Source organism: Corvus kubaryi, unplaced genomic scaffold (genome assembly GCF_017639235.1).
Source record: "Corvus kubaryi isolate FWS band 111438036 unplaced genomic scaffold, C.kubaryi_AGA036_p1.0 37396, whole genome shotgun sequence".
Lineage (NCBI taxonomy): Eukaryota > Metazoa > Chordata > Aves > Passeriformes > Corvidae > Corvus > Corvus kubaryi.
In genome coordinates this window covers 9,118,584-9,136,793 of record NW_024581135.1, presented here as the reverse complement: position 1 = coordinate 9,136,793, position 18,210 = coordinate 9,118,584, and the positions used below count along the sequence as shown (strand labels likewise).

The 18,210-nt window shown below is 49.6% G+C and overlaps 1 protein-coding gene across 1 annotated transcript in view; it reads left to right on the top strand.

Annotated features, from left to right (window-relative positions):
- The window catches only part of LOC121670318 (TGF-beta receptor type-2-like), a 30,754-nt gene that overhangs the window by 11,649 nt on the left and 895 nt on the right, over positions 1 to 18,210 (top strand). The window contains exons 2-6 of the mRNA XM_042040321.1: positions 7,213 to 7,363; positions 9,195 to 9,397; positions 12,440 to 13,248; positions 13,361 to 13,502; positions 14,693 to 14,820. Of these exons, the coding sequence (XP_041896255.1) occupies positions 7,213 to 7,363; positions 9,195 to 9,397; positions 12,440 to 13,248; positions 13,361 to 13,502; positions 14,693 to 14,820 (1,433 nt within the window). The remainder of the gene's footprint in view (positions 1 to 7,212; positions 7,364 to 9,194; positions 9,398 to 12,439; positions 13,249 to 13,360; positions 13,503 to 14,692; positions 14,821 to 18,210) is intronic.

Below are 18,210 nucleotides of genomic sequence, written 5' to 3'. Positions count from 1 at the left end.
CCTTGAAGACAGACAGATTGCGTGTGATGGTAAGGGTCTATCAAGAAGCAGAGCTCACACCCTCGCGGGGAGGGCAGCTCACCCCGTCCCTCGGGGCAGAGCAGGCACGTGTTCGCACGCCCGGCTCCAGCTGGAGCTGCTGCTGTGTAAGGTATTACCTCACCCTAATAATGTTCCTCGGAGTACTTCGTAAAATCATAACGGCCCTGTAAACAGAAAGAGCAAGATTAGGTGATTAATTATTTACCACAGATTATTTCTGCAGTGGCGTGTGGAGGAGAGGGAACGTTTTTCTGGTGGCCCCAAGGGGGTGAGAAGGAAGGGAGGTGACCCAGAACGGGGCTGCCAGGCTAAACACAAAACGGTGGTGCTGATTTAAACCCCCAAAAAGGGAGGGGGGGGGCGTGTAGGAGGACTGAAGATACCTCTGGCCCTGCAGTGCCAGAACCCTGGCTCTCCCAGGAAAGCTGCCTGGCCCATGGGTGTATTGCTTCAGGCACTCACCACTGCTCTGCCTGCAGCAGCTCTTGGCCTCCTTTCCCACATTTCCCTGCCTGCTCTGCTCCCCCGCTTTGCTCCTAGTCCCAGAGACCTGCTGATGCCTTCACCCACGCCGTGGCTAACTTCCAACAGAGGAAAAGCTAGGGATGAAGGGGTTAATTACTACAGGCACAGCACAAGCCAAGCCTGTAAGTGACTCCCTATTGCTATTTCGAAAAGAGGCTGCCTAGAAAGGGAAAGAAAAAAAAAAAAGAGAGGTTTACTTTACAATCATCATTATTTCATCTGCAGAGTTTATACAATGGAAAATAAAAGCCAGGGTACGCGAAGTCAAATAATTTCTGTTTCATTAATGGTATGGAAATCGTTTTGTTTTTATAGGGGAAAAACAAATGTGAACTTGATGTGTGTGTGTGTGAGAGAGAGAGAGAGAGAGAGCGAGCATACAACTCCCTTCATTGCAAAGGGCAGAGCAGTGAAATCCAGAAATAAAAAATGACTCAGAGGCCGTAGGATCTATGAGTCAGTTTAGCTGTTGTTGTTTTTAAACACAAGTGAGAGCACAATATGGCAAATAATTGCCCCTGCAACCCCCCTGCCACAGGCGTCCCCGCTGGCCCAGCCGTCCCGTGGCACAGGCTGCTCCCTGCCAGCCCCTGTGCCGGACACCAGCACCCAGACCCCCAGGGGCCCAAAGGGATGGAGTGGGGTGGTCCCAGCAGAAGCAGCTTTGGGGGTCAGAAAGTGAAATCTGTGAAGGAAACTTGAGATCCTGTCAGAGTGGATGGGGGAGACAAGTGGCTGTGAGGGCAGACAGAGGAGCGCAGGCCCAGGTGCACTCCCCTGTCCTCACCCAGACATCAACTGACCAAAATCAAAGAGAAACTGCTCTGGCCAAATTCTCCCTGTCCAATGCCAGGCATCTCCTCACTGGCCCCTGGCATTCCAGCTTGCCTGGACTCTGCTGGCTTTGTTGGGGCACAGCCCTGGGGTACCTCAGTATGAAACATCCCCACACCCCAAAAGCAGAGTCTTTGCACTGATGCACAGAAAACTTGTGAAGGCACCCGAGAATACTGGAGATTACCAAAGCAGAAGGACAGACAGTAATCTGCAGAGCTTGCCCCTCCCGTGGGTGAAGTTAGATCATGATGTAATTTAAGCATCTGAAAGAGACCGGAGAAGCCTGCTGGTATGATCCATACCCAATTTATTTTGTTATGGGACTAAGCAGTATTTGCTAAACACTGAATTTAAAGGGATATTTTCACAAAGGAAAAAGTAGTAGAATAAATCAGTTACCAGCCTGTTTGAAGAAGGTCCAAGCAAACCAGAAATGTATACTGCATGTCTTCCTGGCACTGGAAGCACTGGTGTCTAACACAATCAAAATCAGTCCTTTTTTATGCACTAGGAAACATTTCTGGCTCATTCCTTGCTCCATACTGTACTCTGCCAAATGCACTATTTATTATGCAGGACTATGTGGGACCACATACCTGAGGGTGGAGCCTGGGTCCCCTGATCCGAATGCAGCCTGGGCACTGATGGATTTCCTGGGGGAGCCAGTGGCTTTTGCCTTGCAGAGGCAAAAACTGGGATAATAAGTTTTTTCAGCTTCATTTGGTCTGCTCTACCTCTCCTATGAAGATACAGTGTAAAACACATGGATGGAGGAGAGCAGCCTGACACTAAAAACCTCTTTGGTTCAGCAGCTGAAAGCATCACCAGACCCCATCACTGGAGAACAGGAGTCTGCTGGAGGAAACTGAGCTGCGTCCAAAATAGAAGTACAACATTTTGAGCTCTGGTTCTGGGGAGATCCTGTAGCACAGCAGGATGCTGCAACGACACCAGGCATTTTTGGCAGGGCAGACCTACCTCCAGCTGACTGCAAGAAATCCAGGATCCCTGTTACACAGGTAGTGCTGAACAACTGTGTGGGAACTTCTGACCCTGCACAGAATCTCCTGGAAATCAGGGCATAGGAATTACCCTGATGCCCATCTGTGGCACTGGTTGTTGCATCATGGAGAAGGCAGCTCGGGAGTAACCTGGTGATGGGGATCACCTGGTGCTCTCACATGGGTCAGCGAGAGAGCAGAACCCATCAACTCTGCTGTTGGATTAATCTTAAAAACAAAGTACTGCATATAAAAGGGAAGGAATTTGTTTGTTCTCATAATAATTTTATGAGAGGCTCTGTTATTGCGTAGTTGTGTCATTAACCATGGATAAAAGCCCAAAGCAAAACCTAATCCTAAACTTGGCGGCAGGCGCAGGACTCACCGCGGAGCCCAGGCTCACCCAGGTGGGAAAGCAGGTCCCAGTGCAGGTTGTGTTTCCATCAGGGCACATATCTGGAGGTTTCCAGGAATAACAGGGCTGCAGGGTTGAGTTAGAGCTGCTCCCCAGTCCTGTGTTTAAGTGCTGTTTAGGGAAAGCATATTTAGGGAAAGTTGCTGATTAGGGAAAGCAAAGAGCATCTCAACCAATCTCCCTGGCCTTAGTGTCTGCCAGTGCAAAGCCTAGGGACTACAGGTTGATTGACCTGCATGGAAAAGATGATGCAGGAAGCTCCCAGAGCCACTACAGTAACAGCAAGCTGGGCAGCCCTCTGTGACAGCTGAAATAGCCTCAGCCCCATCCCAGGGTGCTTGGAGATACGCGGAAAGGAGGGGATAGACCTCACTGTAGAGCATTTGTGACCTAAAAATTATCAATTTTTCTTTGTCCTTGAGAAATACCAGCAATGTAAGGACAGTTATCACTGCAAGACAAAGCATGATCTGAAGGTCCTATAATGGAGGTCCTATGCAGCAGAGGCCTTGGTCCACTTCCACCTTGGGAAGGGCAGAGCTGGGAACAGGGATAAGAGCCCCAGCATCTCACTCCAAACATGTTCCCTTAAGCCCATCTGGTGTTTAGCTGTCCCAAAGCAGCATGTCAGGGAGAATACTTGAGAACTCTGCCCCTCAGTGAAAATGCATTGCCTGCCATCGCTTGGGCTACGAGGCGCTTTCTCCTTGCCTGTAACAAATGTGCTGTGCCTGCACCCCCAGGCACCCCCAGCTTGCTCCTTAGTGGTTCCCCCTCCTTGGGGACCACAGCGTGGGGAAAGCTGGAGCCAGAGTTAGGTGCTGGATGACCCACCTGCTCTCTGGGGCTGCAGTGATAGAGAGGGGCTCACAAAATCCCCCTCCGTGTTCCTCCAGCCACAGTCCCTGCTGGCAGAAAGCTCATCTGCTGGGGGGGCTGCTTCTGCGGCTGCAGCGATTGGACTGGGGTGAAATTCTCTTGCAGAGCTGTTTTCAATGACTCCAGTATGGGGAAGAGGGTGAGTTATTGACTACAGCAGTGGTGTTTCCATGGGTCTTGCAGAGGTTGTGGATGCCCTGTGGGCAATGAGAGGCTGGGGGGCTGCTCCGACACGCGTTAAAAAATATCCCAGTGTCCTTGGGTGGTGGTATCACCCCTGCTGCTATTGCAGGAGAGACACAGGCACTTCTGGCATCATTTTCCCTTTATTCCCTGACTTGAAAATCATCTCATATTCTCTCAGTAACCTCTCTGGGGTCCCAGTTATAGATACCAGAAGATTTGATCCCACTCTCATGCACAGGAGAACAAGCCTTCCTATTGATGGGAAGCCAAGCTTGCTGTGAGCCCACCTATCGGTGACTTCAAACCATCCCTCCAACTGTCGTTCCACAATAACTTTGACTAACTGTACTATTTATTGGCTCACATCACATCCTTATGGCTTCAATTTATTTTTGGAAAACTCAACCCACATTTAATTAGTTTACAGTTTGTTCCAAGTTTTGCTTATCCAGCTTTTTTTTTTTTTTAGCTTTTTTTTTTTTTAAGTTTGTATTTTGATGTTTAGCATTTGCCTTGGCAACATCTGGAACCCGTTTATGGAAGTGTATTGTTACTTTTACTGCTTGTGCAGCTTTATTAAATCATCCGACTATTAATATTGAAAGTGTTCATCTGGGTCTAATCAGGGCCAAGATGAGTGATGTGGCAGTTAAATTGTACCTACGAGCTGATGGGTCAAGGACACACAGTCCTGAAGAAACTTGCAGTGGGCTTTGTGCTCTTCTTTTTAGCTCCCTAGGACAAGAAGGAGGTGAAGAGGGGGGAGAAAAAAAGAGATATTCCTGCTCTGACCTTTCTTGCAGAGCAGATAACAGAATCACAGCCTGAGTTAGTTTAGAACAATTTGTCTCCAAAGAATTTTGTCCGGTTACCGCTATATTTCTGGATCTTGTTTCCATATTTAACTCCTTCATCTGTCCTGGCTTCCCCCCTGCACAGCGCAGCCAAGTCAAGATCCCCACCACACACACCAGTGCAATACTGGCAAGTCTGATGTTCTGCTCTGAGATCTCAAGCAAACCCTTGACACAAATAAGTAAATAACATACCTGGTGGGTACCAGCAGCATCCACAACCTGGATTTGTCCTTTTGCTGCTCCTCTGCAGGGCCTCCAGGTATCCCTGGAGTGATGGTGCTGAGCCAATCCCACATGAGCCTGTGTGAGTACAGCATGAACCGCGGCATGGATGGGTTGAGCTGAAGAGGTGAAAGAGGAACTATGGCAGTGACACCACCAGAGCACAGGCCTGGGTGTGGTAGGGCTTGGCTTTGGGGCAAGAAACCAGTTTACCTTCAGTTCTCTGTTCCCACGAAATAACGCAAATGGAGTTTGTAGGGTGTGGTGGCTGTTGCTGTAGGTTGAAGGCTGCACACAAAAAATGCTGGGCTAGATTTCTGTTCCACACCCAAACCTCTCATCCTCCAGTGGAGTTTTGCCTGAGATTCTGCAAGCCCTGCCCCAGCTGAGCAAGGCAGGGAGGTGAGGGTAGCTCATACTCGCTGCAGGTGCTTCAAATCCCAGCTGAGGCCATGGTTTCAGTAGCTACACCTTGGATGGACGTGGGTCATTGGATCTGTTGAGATCACCCACAAAATCTCAGGGTAGCCCAGCAGGACCAGAGCAGCCCCATGGATGGGGAGGATGCTGAGCAAGAGGTTGTGGGCAACATCTTCACCTACCCTGCTCCCAGCTACCCCAAAACTTGACACAACACAATCCCTGCTGAAATGCATTTTAAGCCTGACATGGGTCATTTAAACCAAAATTTCCTCCTTCCAGCCTTCAGATGCAACAGGCTTTTCCTCTGCACCCAGGTCTCCCCCCCTACATACAAGGCCATGGGAGCTTGTAAATGGTTTATTTCTGTGTGGGAGCCTTCCAGCAGCTCTTTACGACTGTCGCAGGGAGGGGGGTCTGGGCCAGTGAGGGAAGCAGAGCCCGCACGTGGGATGCTGTCAGAGCAGGCTGCATGCCCTGGATTTGGGGAGCAGAGAAATTAAAAACCCCTTTTTGCTGTTGGGACAGTACATGCATTTAAAAGGGTCCATGGGCTTGGCTGTGGAACACGGGCGGGTCACAGAGGTGACCACAAAGAACGTAAGAGTTCCTGCATGTTGCTGACAGACCTGGGGTGCCCATGGGTGTGCTGGATCAGCAGGGCCTTGTTTGCAGGGGCTGAGGCTTCCCAAGCCACAGTCATGGATTTTGCAATTTTTTTTTCTTCAGACTAACAGCTGGTGATGGAAAACTCTGTGAGGGCTGTGGCAGCACAGTGAGCCATGACTGCCATGGGGGCTGGGTGGTTCAGGCACATGGCAGCCAGAGAATCACAGACAGCTCAAAATTTAAAAAAATTAGCTACTGTAGTTTGAGTTCATACCTGAACACTTTAGAGTACACATATTTACATAAAAAAAAGTATAAATATATATTTCAACATAAGCCACTCAGTGGCTTTTTTTTTTTAAGCCATTTAGCAGCCTTAAGACAGGAAGTTTAAATTTAGCTGGGATTTATCCCTTAACCAAGCATGGTTCATGCACCCTTTCTATAAAAATAGAGATAATGCTATGCCTGTGAGATACAGGCAGAGCAGCTCCCCACAGGCAGCAGTTATTCCTGCTGCTGTGGCAGATCCTGGCCTCCGGAGGTGGGAGAGCATCTCATGCTGGGATGGGGCACAGCGGGCAATGAAGCCCTGGAGGGAGCAGCCCCTGTTGCCACAGAGCTTGAGAAGTCTCAGCCCATCCTTTACTGCAAATACACAGATGCTTGGGGAGTGGGTAGCAAACACATTTCCCAGCTTGGCCTCATTGAATAGGAAGAGGGAGGTCAAGGAGACAGCAGGAGAGGAAGGAGCTGTCCCTGCCTGGCCATACATCCCTCCCCAGCACCTCTCTTCCTGCTGGGAGGGGAATAAATGAATTCTTCAGGCACACAGAGACTGGAGATGTCCCATTTCCAACACCAAATGTACTTGGGATGAGGGGAAATGCCAATTTGAGCCTAGGTTGTAGAGGAAGAAGTGAATTTCCCCTTGATGATAAATGCTACGGCAAACACAGAGGGAAAACGTGGTTCTCTGCAGTTTCCCAGGCTCTTGTCTGGCAGGACCTGCCTGATGGGAGCATCCTCCCATCTCCTCTAGGCTTTGGAATAACACAAAGCACAATTGACTGGGCAAAGGAGAGCAAAAAAAACCTTTAAAAAAAAAACCGCATGGAGAAATAGGGTCAATTGAGGCTCCTTCTCCCCTGGCTGTGTGAATCACTTGGAATGGTGGTTGTTCTTCCACGCTCACCCACAGCCCCTCTCTGCTCCCCAGCCTGCAGCGCCGGCGCCCGCCGCAGCCTCAAGACCAACCTGTGCAAGTGGTGCGACTCCACACCGCCGGCCTGCGAGGAGAAGGTGTGCTACAGCAACTGCAACCTCAACTCCTACTGCGAGGACCCCTATGAGATCTGCGTGGCCATATGGTGAGAGAAAATTCCCTCCCCAAGGGGAGACGGGGGGAGGAAGGGGTTCAAGTGTGTACTCCTGTGCTTGGATTACTGATCACTGCAGTAATTCAGCATTTCTCTTCCTCTTTCCTTGACTCCACTATAATTAAAATTACAAGGCACAGTAAAAAAATCATTTGGTCTGCCCTGTAATTAGTACCAGTTTATTTTCTAAATAAATTAAGCTTTTGAGTGCCTGACACAAAGAGTAGCAAGTTTGCTGCAGGACCTATAAACTCCCATAAACCTCTGAATTTAGCTTTACAAGCTGAACCCAAGGGCAAACCAGCAACCCTGACCTCCAAACCTATGATGTCCTCTTGCATCAGGCAGGTGAATCCTCAGTTCACATGCAGGGGTGCAGCCAAGGTCAGTCCCCATCCAGAACATGGATATCTGAGCTGGCGCCACACTGGGGTTAACCCACTGGGTTTATCCCACCTCTTTCCCATCCCCTGGAAAAAGCCCTTTTCTGCTCCTGCGAGAGGTGCCTGGACAGGAAACGCGATCTTGCCTTTCAGGCCAAGCACACACTGCCTGGTTTGGCCCGGAAGAGTGCCTCCCCCAGCTTTTTGGTCCCCATGAGCAAAACTTAAAAAACATCCATTTGGGTCTGCCCAAAGTGATTTCCCTCCACTTTCCCTTTTAATTTGGCTGCCAAAGTGAAAGCCAGCCAAGCACTTATCGCTAGGCTTTATCTCAACCTGCTAATTAGCGTGAATGCTGTATGCCAGCTTTCAGTAGGAGTTCGCCTCAACATAATTTTTGCATTATGGACTTTTAAAAAAGCCAAACACAACAAGAAACCTAAACAAACAAACAACAAAATCCCCCCCCGCCCCAAATTCTCCTACACACACTTGGAGAAGCCACCTTAAATCCTGGGTAAGCAATCTAGCATGTTGCTGGGTTTTTCCCATTAACAGCTTACATTTACAGGAAAAAGCAAGGTCCCTGCAGCAGGAATCCCCCTGCCAGGGAAGCAATCCCACTGCACAGGATGGGGCTGCACCCTGTATCATGTACCAGATGGGGTGAGGCACCTACGCAGTCACAAATAACCTGCCAACCCCTCCCAGCATCTCCCATCCCATTCTAAGATTCATCCAGAGAATAAGATCCCTGCAGGCAGGGCTCACCTCCAGGCCAGCCTTGCTGCTTGCTGCTCACTCTGCTTGCTGCAGAGACTTATGTGGATCATCCAAACTTGTCCTGAGTGGGTATCTCAGTCACAGCAGCAGCTTTGGCCCCACGCTCATGTCCTCCAGGTGCCCAGCCTTGGCAGCTCATGGAGAAGGGATCTCACCTTCCAAGGACTCTTCAGCTGGAGCTCCTCTGTCAAATTACCTGGTAGCCCCAAGAAAATGTGGGGAGCACTGAAACCAGGGGACTTCACCAGGGAGAGGGTGACAAATTTAGGTTCTTTCCTTGGCTTTTATGTCTGATTGCCCAGCTGACCTCAAAGACATTGTGAAATCTCTCCATACCTTCATCCTCCCGCTTTGCACCACCAGGTCATGAAGCAGAGGCTGTCCCTGGAAAAGTAATTAATCGTAACGAAAAGTAATTAATGGTTGTAATTTCCTTTGAACGCACCCAGGAGTAGCTGCAATGCTGTAGCCTGTGCAGGGCCAGTCATCCCCCATCACTGGTCCTGTAAGTACATGTAAGTAGAATTATATCAGAGCCACAGCAAACAAGTCATTCCCTACATACCTTGAAAGAAATGATCTTAGAATCAGGTTTAAGGTGACACACAGGCTGAGCTGCCAGGCCAATGCTGTGTTGGTTCATTTGTCACACGCAGGAGACAGGACAATGAGAGCATCAGGATCAGCACGCTCTGCCACAACCCCCACCGCCCCATTGAAAACCTCATGGTCCCCAACTACAACACCTCGCGCTGCATCATGAGCCACCAGCCCAGCGAGGATGGCATCATCTACATCTGTGGCTGTGTGGACGAGCAGGAGTGCAACGACAAACTCATCTTTGAAAACCACACTAATGGTGAGTGCTTTTTTTAATGCTATTTATGGGGGGAGCAGCACCCAGTGCCAATGACAAATCCTTTGTGTTTCCTGTGGAGTAGGAGATGCAATGGCAGAAGAGGCTCTTTCACCATCTTCTTTGACCCCCCTCTATAAAAGCCAGTTAAAATCGCTACCCTGTTACTGAGCCCGGCATTTTGTCTATGGCCAAAGTGTTCCTCCCAGCAATACCTCCAGCCTTTGCCTGGAAGCATTAAGTGACGGAAGATCCACCATATCTCTCAGTGGGCTGTGCCTTCAGCACAGGGTAAATCAGCTGGGGGACCCAGGAGCTGATGTAACCAAGTGTGAGTCAAAAGCTCTGAAAGCTTTAAATAAATTGCGCTGGAGCAAATCCTGCCCCACAACACACCCACGGGAACTGCTGGCACCCCTTGAAGCTGTAACCTGAAGAGGTGGAGGCGCTGGGGTGCAGGGCTTGGCATGCAGGAATGCCTTCTCTGCTGCTCTCCTGGGAATTCTTGCAGTTTCTCCCGGGAAGGGGCAGCTGGAGCTGCCCCGGTGCTGAGCACACGTGAGCGTGGCTTGGCTCGCTGCTGCACATGGCTGGAGATCCAACGGGAGCTGTAAATCCATAGGAGGGAAAACTAAGAGGCAGCTTATTTCTGTACCTCAGGAGGGTCGTATACTTTGGAAACATTTCCAACCAGACCCTGAGCCTTTGGGGGTTTGTCCAAACCTCCTCAACTCCAAATGGACCAGGTTTATCCAAGTGTCCATCAAGAATGTGATCTGTAACAAAAGCAAAGTGAAACACCTCCAATTTTCCATAATCACAGAACAAGGAGAGACTGAAGATGAGTCTAAGCAGAACCTGCATGCCAGTAGCATAGCTTCTCCTGCAACATAAGGAAAGAAGAAAAACATCACATGAAATGTAAATTGTCTGAACAAACAAGCCACTTTAATGGAGGCAAATGATGCTAAATTTGGCGGTTCTTTGCTGCTTCCCCAGCCAAACACAACAGGTACACACACTTCTAGAGAGAGATAGTCAAATCCCAAAGCTGATGCTGGGATATGCAATTTCACACAAAAATGACAACTGGCTCATTGGAAATGCCGCCCCCAGTGAAGGCTCCACATCCAGCCTCCTCCTGTCAGCCGGCGCAGAAAGTGCTGGAAGTCGGAGCAAGAGCAGTGCAGGTATTTGACAACTCTCTCCTCTTAGATATGGGCCACAAGACCAGCTTAGGCAAGCCCCAGGCTCACACACCCCATTGTTTACCTCCTTTTCTTCTGCTTTAAGGGATCATTTGCATTCTAAATATTTACTTGTGGTCATATTCAATGGTATAGACAATTCCTGAGCAGAGAAACATCTAACAGAGACAAGCACTTCTCCAGCAGCGGAAGCAGGCAGATTTTTTCCTGTTTCTTGATTCCTTAAGTTCTGCTTTCAGGTCTGGGCTGCTGGGTGGCATTGCCCTCACACTGGGGCTGCAGGGGACTCCATCAGAGCTCAGAGATCGCAGTAATGAACACACAGAGCCATCATTTCCTAAAGCTGTGCACACAGGATCCCAGTGGACACCTTGGGAAGATGCTGGGTAGGGTGGATCATGCCAAGTTCTTTCCACCTCTACCCCAGCTGAGCCTGGCCCTGGAGGTCCATGTCCCCTCCACAGGGATGGATAGACCCAGGCAGCAATGCTCAACACGATGTGGGTTTACAGACCTGCGGTCATTGCCAGAGCAACTACATTTGCTCTCTGTAGAAGGGGTCTAAATCCTGCTACAGCCCCTGTATTGTATTAAATGACTTCCATCAGGAAGGGGCATCCTCATGAAGGAATTTCCTGGAGTTGTGTTAACTTCCCCTTTTTGGGACTTGTGCACGCAACTCCCTTAAAAATATCTTCTCTTTCTTCAGTTTCAAAGATGGGATCCAAAGCATCGGGTAAATCCATTAAAGCAGTAGGTGATATCCAAGCCCAACACTTTCCAAAATAAACATATTCCTGAGTTAGTTATTGATTTATATCAGTTTAGGTTGATCTTGTGGTTTAAACCTGATGCCTATTTTAGAAACGCTTTCACAGCCTCACAGAAATTAGCTGCAGCACATTTTTTTGAAATTTGCCAAGGAAAATAGCTAAATGCTCTGTTTTTCCAGAACCTGAATTATGATCTCCACACACTGAGGTCAAGCAGCGAGAGTTTTGCTTATGGAATGATTCTTATCCCTCTTCCCCTGGGTTATTATACTTGGCAGAAAAACCTCTGAGTAAGATTTTACTTGAATATCTCTACTGAAGTCAGCATGTTTATTCCAGGAATCGCGAACATCAAAGGATCAGACAATTATATGTTGTGTGAGGGTTATGGCTTTGTGTGCATGTCCTCCCCCCAGCAATCTGAAGGCCAGCAGGGGGTTTAACAGAAACAAAACAAATGCAGCCATGCCCTGGTGATTTTTGGGGTTGCTGTTGTAACGGGCTGAGGAAGGAGATGCCAGAACTAGCAGACAAGTGCTGAAATGATGCTCCTGTGTGCTAATTATCCTGCAAAGCGTCCCGGCACTCCCCTGGGCTGGTGGTCCTGCACACTGCCCACCCCCAGCATCCCTCCTGGCTCTCTGTGTACCACAGGAGTCCAGCAAAGCTCCAGCCCCAAGCCCTCTCAGAGATTTGCTGTGTTCAAGCCTTGCCTTGGATTTATCACTGTTCTTTCCAGCCCAGCTCCCCTTGCCATGAGCACAAACAGCACGTGGGACCCCCAAAAGGCCCTTTGCAGTCTCTTGTGCCACAGTACCCCATCCAAATGATGCTGGCCTGTGTCTTCTGTTGATAAATGGAGCTGAATTTGAGACCAAAACCAGTCAGCCCCCCCTCTTGCTAAGTGCCTACATCTGGGTTCTGTGCCGGGATGGGCCCTTGTGCGGCCCCACAAAGGGCTGCGCTCCATTAACAGCTTTGCATATTTTCCTCCTCTGCGTGATGAAAACGAGCTGCGGCAGACCCGCAGCAGCAGCATCTCGCCTTTGCTTTCCTCCCCTCAGGCTACTCCATGCTGCAGAGCAAAGAGGTGATCCCAGTGGCTGCCATCAGCCTCCTGCCCCCGCTGCTGGTGGCGGTGATGATCACGGTGATATTTTACCTCTGCCGCACGCAGAAGCGACGCAAGAGGGCCAAGGCGTGGGGTGGGAAACAGGGACAGCCCCCGGCGCTGCCAGAGCCGGGGAAGGCAACCGAGCGGGAGGAGAAGTTGTCCGTGCTGATGGATGAGAGCCCAGCCGGCACCAGCCCCGGCTGCGCCAGCAGCCGCCCCGCTGAGCTGCTCCCCATCGAGCTGGACGAGATGGTGGGCAAAGGGCAGTTCGCGGAGGTGTGGAGGGCCAAGCTGAGCCACAGCCGCTCAGGGCAGTACGAGACGGTGGCCGTGAAGATCTTCCCCTGCGAGGAATACTCCTCCTGGAAGAACGAGAGCCAGATCTTCACTGACACCAGCCTGAGGCATGACAGCGTCCTGCAGTTCCTCACTGCCGAGGACCGGGGCACGGGGCCCCGCCGGGAGTACTGGCTCATCACCGCCTACCACAGCCGCGGCAACCTCAAGGACTACCTCTCCCGCCACGTGCTGAGCTGGATGGACCTGCAGAAGATGGCTGGGTCCCTGGTGAGCGGGGTGGCCCACCTCCACAGCGACTACACCGCCTGCGGCCGCCCAAAAATCCCCATCGCCCACCGTGACATCAAGAGCACAAACGTCCTGGTGAAGAACGAGCAGGAGTGCGTGCTCTGCGACTTCGGCATCGCCATACGCCTCGACCCCTCCCTGACAGTGGATGACTTTGCCAATAGCGGGCAGGCAAGTATGACCCACCAACCCTCTCTGGAGGAGCCTTTGCCAGCCACGCCCCTGTCCTGTGGCCAAAGTCCTTATCCACCGCTGCTAACACCTCTCTCTTCTCTTCGGGCAGGTGGGCACTGCCAGGTACATGGCCCCAGAGGTCCTGGAGTCCAGAGTGAACCTGGAAGACCTGGAGTCTTTCAAGCAGATGGATGTCTACTCCATGGCCCTTGTTTTGTGGGAAATGGCCTCCAGATGTGAAGTAGTGGGAGGTAGGAGCACTGCACCATGGTTGTTGTGTGCCTTTTTACTCCCTTACTGCCACATACCAACTGACGGCACAAGACGTGACTTGGGGTGGCCGAGGTCTCTGCAGGGCTGCCAAGAGTTGGTGACAGTTTCCCCTGCTCTGTGTGCCATGGCTTAAAGGGGGTGGTTCCGTGGTCAAGGAGCAGGACAGGACCCCATGGGGACATCCGGTCCACCCCCTGCTCAAAGCTGCCGAGCTGCCGAGCCCCATGGAGCCTGTGCTGGTGATAAAAAGCAAACCACGCAGGAAGAGCCAAAGGTGTCTCTGCCTCCTCAAAACCATTTTCTTCTTCAGACCATACCAGAGTGCTTATGTTGCAATGGGGACTCACAAACCCCAGCCCCTGACAGTGTGACATCCCCTGTCATTTCCCAGAGTCACACCCTGGCATCTGAAATTGTGTGTAGCAAAACATTTAATTAACTGCCCTGGAGTTAGCCCCTGCCTGGCTTCTGCCTGCTCCCCTTTTCCCTTCCTTCTCTATCCCAGCCACTCACAATACAAGCCCATAGAGCTGCAGAAACCTCCAACCCTTGGCCAGAAAGCTGCTGCAACTGCACTGCAATCCCCATGGTTGGCCCTTGCCTGGCTCAGATGCCCCATGCATCCTTTGTTCCCACGCCAGCATCCCAGGCCATCTCTCTCCACTTGTATCTCACCTGAATTCACATCTGGGCAAGACCTGGCAGAAACCAGGGTGGCCTCTCACCTCTGCCAACAGCCAGCTTCTCCTTGGTCTCCCACGACATGGGGTTTCTCTTCTGGAAGGGCCACTTCTCCTCTAACCCATTCCATCCCTGCTGCAGAAATCCAGAAAATATCATATGATAGTCACCCCTCCCATCCTTCACCAGCACAATACTTTCTGCCTGCTCAAAATATGTCACACCCAAAGACAAACCATGTCCTTTGTACTGCATCTTTAGGGTTCAGGGAGAAGGTCAGATCGTTCCTCGGTGCTGTCTCTGAAAAGAACCTTTATGTGAAAACCCAGCACTACATTTCTGTGTTCAAATTCTCAATTGTTTCCAAATTAGCTTATTTTTTTGCAGACTGCTAAAAACAAATCCATTCTCATCCAGTGGGCCATATCAAAACAAAGCAGGGAATTCATTAGAAACATCCTGTGATGCTGCTGTTGCTTCCTTGCAGAGGTAAAGAATTATGAGCTGCCTTTTGGGTCCAAAGTCCAGGAGCAGCCTTGTGTGGACACCATGAGGGACATTGTGCTGCATGGCAGAGGCCGGCCCGAGATCCCAAGCAACTGGCTGGTGCACCAGGTAAGCTGGGAGCAACTGGTTCAGAAAAGAGCAACACATGTTGTCCCTCCTCACTAACGCAGCCTGAAAAATTAAATTTATAGTCAAAGGAAAAGCAGGCAGAACTCCTGGGCTCTACTTCCAGCTCCATTGTGAATGGCTGGGCCCACACAAGTCCCATTGGACTCATTTCTTTGTTGCACAAAAGCCACCAGCCATGGTACATCAGCATTTGTTGATCAATAGCCATGGTCAGGAAGCTGTGAATGCCAGGTGATGGGTTTCAGCTACCCTAAGGATAACAGGAAAATGGAGCACTTCAGTGCAGCTCTTCTCATGAAACAGTAAATCATTGGAGTTCACTCTGCTTCTCTCCTAAGCACCTTGTCTGGAACACTGAGGAAACACACAGCTCCTCACACACAGCTCCTCACACACAGCCATTCGCAGCAGGCACAGAGGGCAAGAGAGCTGCATCCAGCCTTCTGCCTGCTTGGCTGTGGAGGTTTCAAGCTCCAAAGTACCTTTAACATGAAATTTCCATTTCTACAAGGAAGAGCAAACCAGGAAGCATGTCCTTCCTGTGAAACACTCAGGAAAAGGGAGTAAAGCTGAGAGCAGGGACTCTGCAAGGCTCGAGGCTTGTCAAGGGAGGTCTTTCACCAGCCTTCAGAGGGTCTGAAAGCAAAGTGTGTCAGCACAGAGGGCATAACCCAGTGTTCTAGAACAGGAGTATCTCAGCAGTAACAAAATGTGCTCTACTAAAACCACCCACAAGCACACCCAGAGCAACCAGCTACAGAAACAGAGCTCCCTCCTGGCCCTGACAGGGTCCTCTGCCCCAGGCCAACACTTTCTGCCACACACTAAGGACACGAAGGGTAACAAGCATGGTGATTGTGATTTCCACATCTTGCCTGACTTTGGTACTTCCTGAATTTCACATGTCTCGTGGAAAAACACCATCTGCTGATCAACACTCCCATTTACCTGAAAATCAAGCTGGAACATTGAGCCTGCTGGCTTTCAGAGCCTTGCAGTGCTCAGTGCATCATTTTGCAATATCTACCCGTAAAACACACTGCCTCTGCTCCCACTCTGCCCTGCTGGCACACAGAGGAAGGCTTTGCAGAGGGAATGAGAAAGTTTCTCGACCTTAGGAGGCCACACATTCCCTACAACGTCTCCTCTCAAAACCATATTTGTCCAAAGACTCACAGCTGACCTGACTGCCCAAAACTGCAAACAGCATCAAATGAATCCGTGGCTTCTGTGGGACCCCCGGGACGTTTATCAGTCAGTGAGTCCATTTCTGAAGCTCACCCAGCCCTTTACATTGACAAAGGCAAATACAGGAACTTCAATCAGCAGTGCCACATATTTGAAGCCTTTTGAGTAGTCACCTCAGACATTCACCTCCCAGGGTCTCCGATAAACTTTGAAACCATAGAAAAAATATACAGAGGCTTGGGTTGTCAAAAATCCTACTTTGATAGAGCATGAGCATAACTGTGCTGTTCCCAGGGCTGAAGGGAGGCTGACTGCAGTCACCTCCCAGAAATAATGCTGCTGTAGTTGGACTGGTCTAGCAGGCAAACAGAGCAAAGCTTGTAAGGTGGGAACTTTTATTGGACCATCTGATGGTCACTGGGGAAGGGGAACAGCAAAGCCACGTTGTGTTGCTGAAAGTTTTTCTCTGACTAATCTCTGCTGGTGTAATAAACATCTCTTTACAAGCCTGGCTTTACAGCATTTTCCGGGCATTTTGCAACCGGTCTCCCTAGGATGAGGAATTGGGCAGCACCATCTGCTGGGAAGCAGCAGAAAACCACCGGCTTGTGCCACTCCGGGGGTCCAGGCTTCCCTTCCCGTGTGAGAAAGCATTGGGTGACACCGAGAAAGAGTGACAAGTCACTCACCCGAATGGGAGGCACCCACAGGTGTTCCCACCCATAAGTTTGCTGCAGAGCTCCAAATGCTATTTCCGCGTTTCAACCATCAGGATTGCTCTCAGTCAAGTGAAGACCATGGTTTGATTTTCAGCAAGTGTCAGCACTAATTTCCCTGACAGGCCTGACTCACCCAATAGCAGCTTCAGGGCATTTGCTTGCAAAGCCCCACAACAAAGCCAGCCAAAGAAATTCATCCCCAGTTTCTCAGATAACTTACCTTGTTTCACACACCACCACACTAAAAAAAAAATTTTTTTTTAGGCCAGGTAAATTTCTGAATCTGGTTCACAAAGCAGCCAAACAGACTGATGTACTGGCACAACCAGAGGCTGGTGCAGGACAGGAAGGAGCAGTGGAAGCTTAAGTCAATATTGCCACTAAAAATACACTTGTACAACTCAGCATTCTTTGGAATCTTGGAAAAACAGATACCAAATATAAAAGCCAAACTAAGTCCATTTTGTAAGCCAAACAAGATGTTCCAGTTATACCATTCAAGAGAACATCATCACTACAAGGCAAACTGCAAATAAATGTTATGATTTCAGGGAAAAATAAGTACAGAGAATCTTGGATGTCCTGTTGGAGAACAGGCTGACTTAAAAAGATTCACCTAAGCTAGCTCATTTTTGCATGTAATCAATTACCCTCAAATCCTTTCAACTAAGCTAGTGAGTGACGTCAGAGGTGCTGAAACACACCATCTGTCAGTTTTGCTGTACAATCCTGTTCTCTCCAATTTGTGTCCATTGTGGAAGATTTAATACAACGAACCTTAGCACAGAGTAGTGAGTTCTGAGTAAGGTGCAGAAGGGCAGATGGCACTGACCCTGTATCTCTGTAGGACTCGGATTTTCCCCGTGTGGGTCCACATGAGACTTTAGGGTTCTCTTAATTGCAAATTATGAAATACATAAAACCCACTGAAAAACATGAAGCTTTATTTAGAATAATGATTTTTCCACTGTGTTCCAACTTTAGTTGACAATGATGCCAAGAGCAATAGCACATGATGGAATTACATGGGCGAGGGAAGGTTCAACACAGCTTCTGGTGCTAGCTGTGTTACTAGCTAAAGAGTGGGAAAAGCACCAGCTGAATACTACCATTTATTTTCTTTCTAAGCCCAAAATATTGTGGCTCTTTTCAGAACCCTACACAATTGGACAAAAAAAAATAGTTTTCTGGGAGACATAAGCATTGTAGCTGAGAGGAACTCTGTGTGCTCTGGAGCAAACTGGGAAGCACCTCATCCCATCTCAACCAAAAGGCTGTTTTGTGATCAGAGAACAAGGTTCAGCTGCACACTGCAATGAGTGTTTGGCACAGCACACCCTTCCAGAATGCCACTAAAACAAGAAGTCAGATTTAAGAAATTATTTCCAAACCTACCTTTGAAAACCACCTCCCCCAGATGTAACAGGCAGGGTGCAGCTCAAACCCCAAGGCCTGGGCTCAG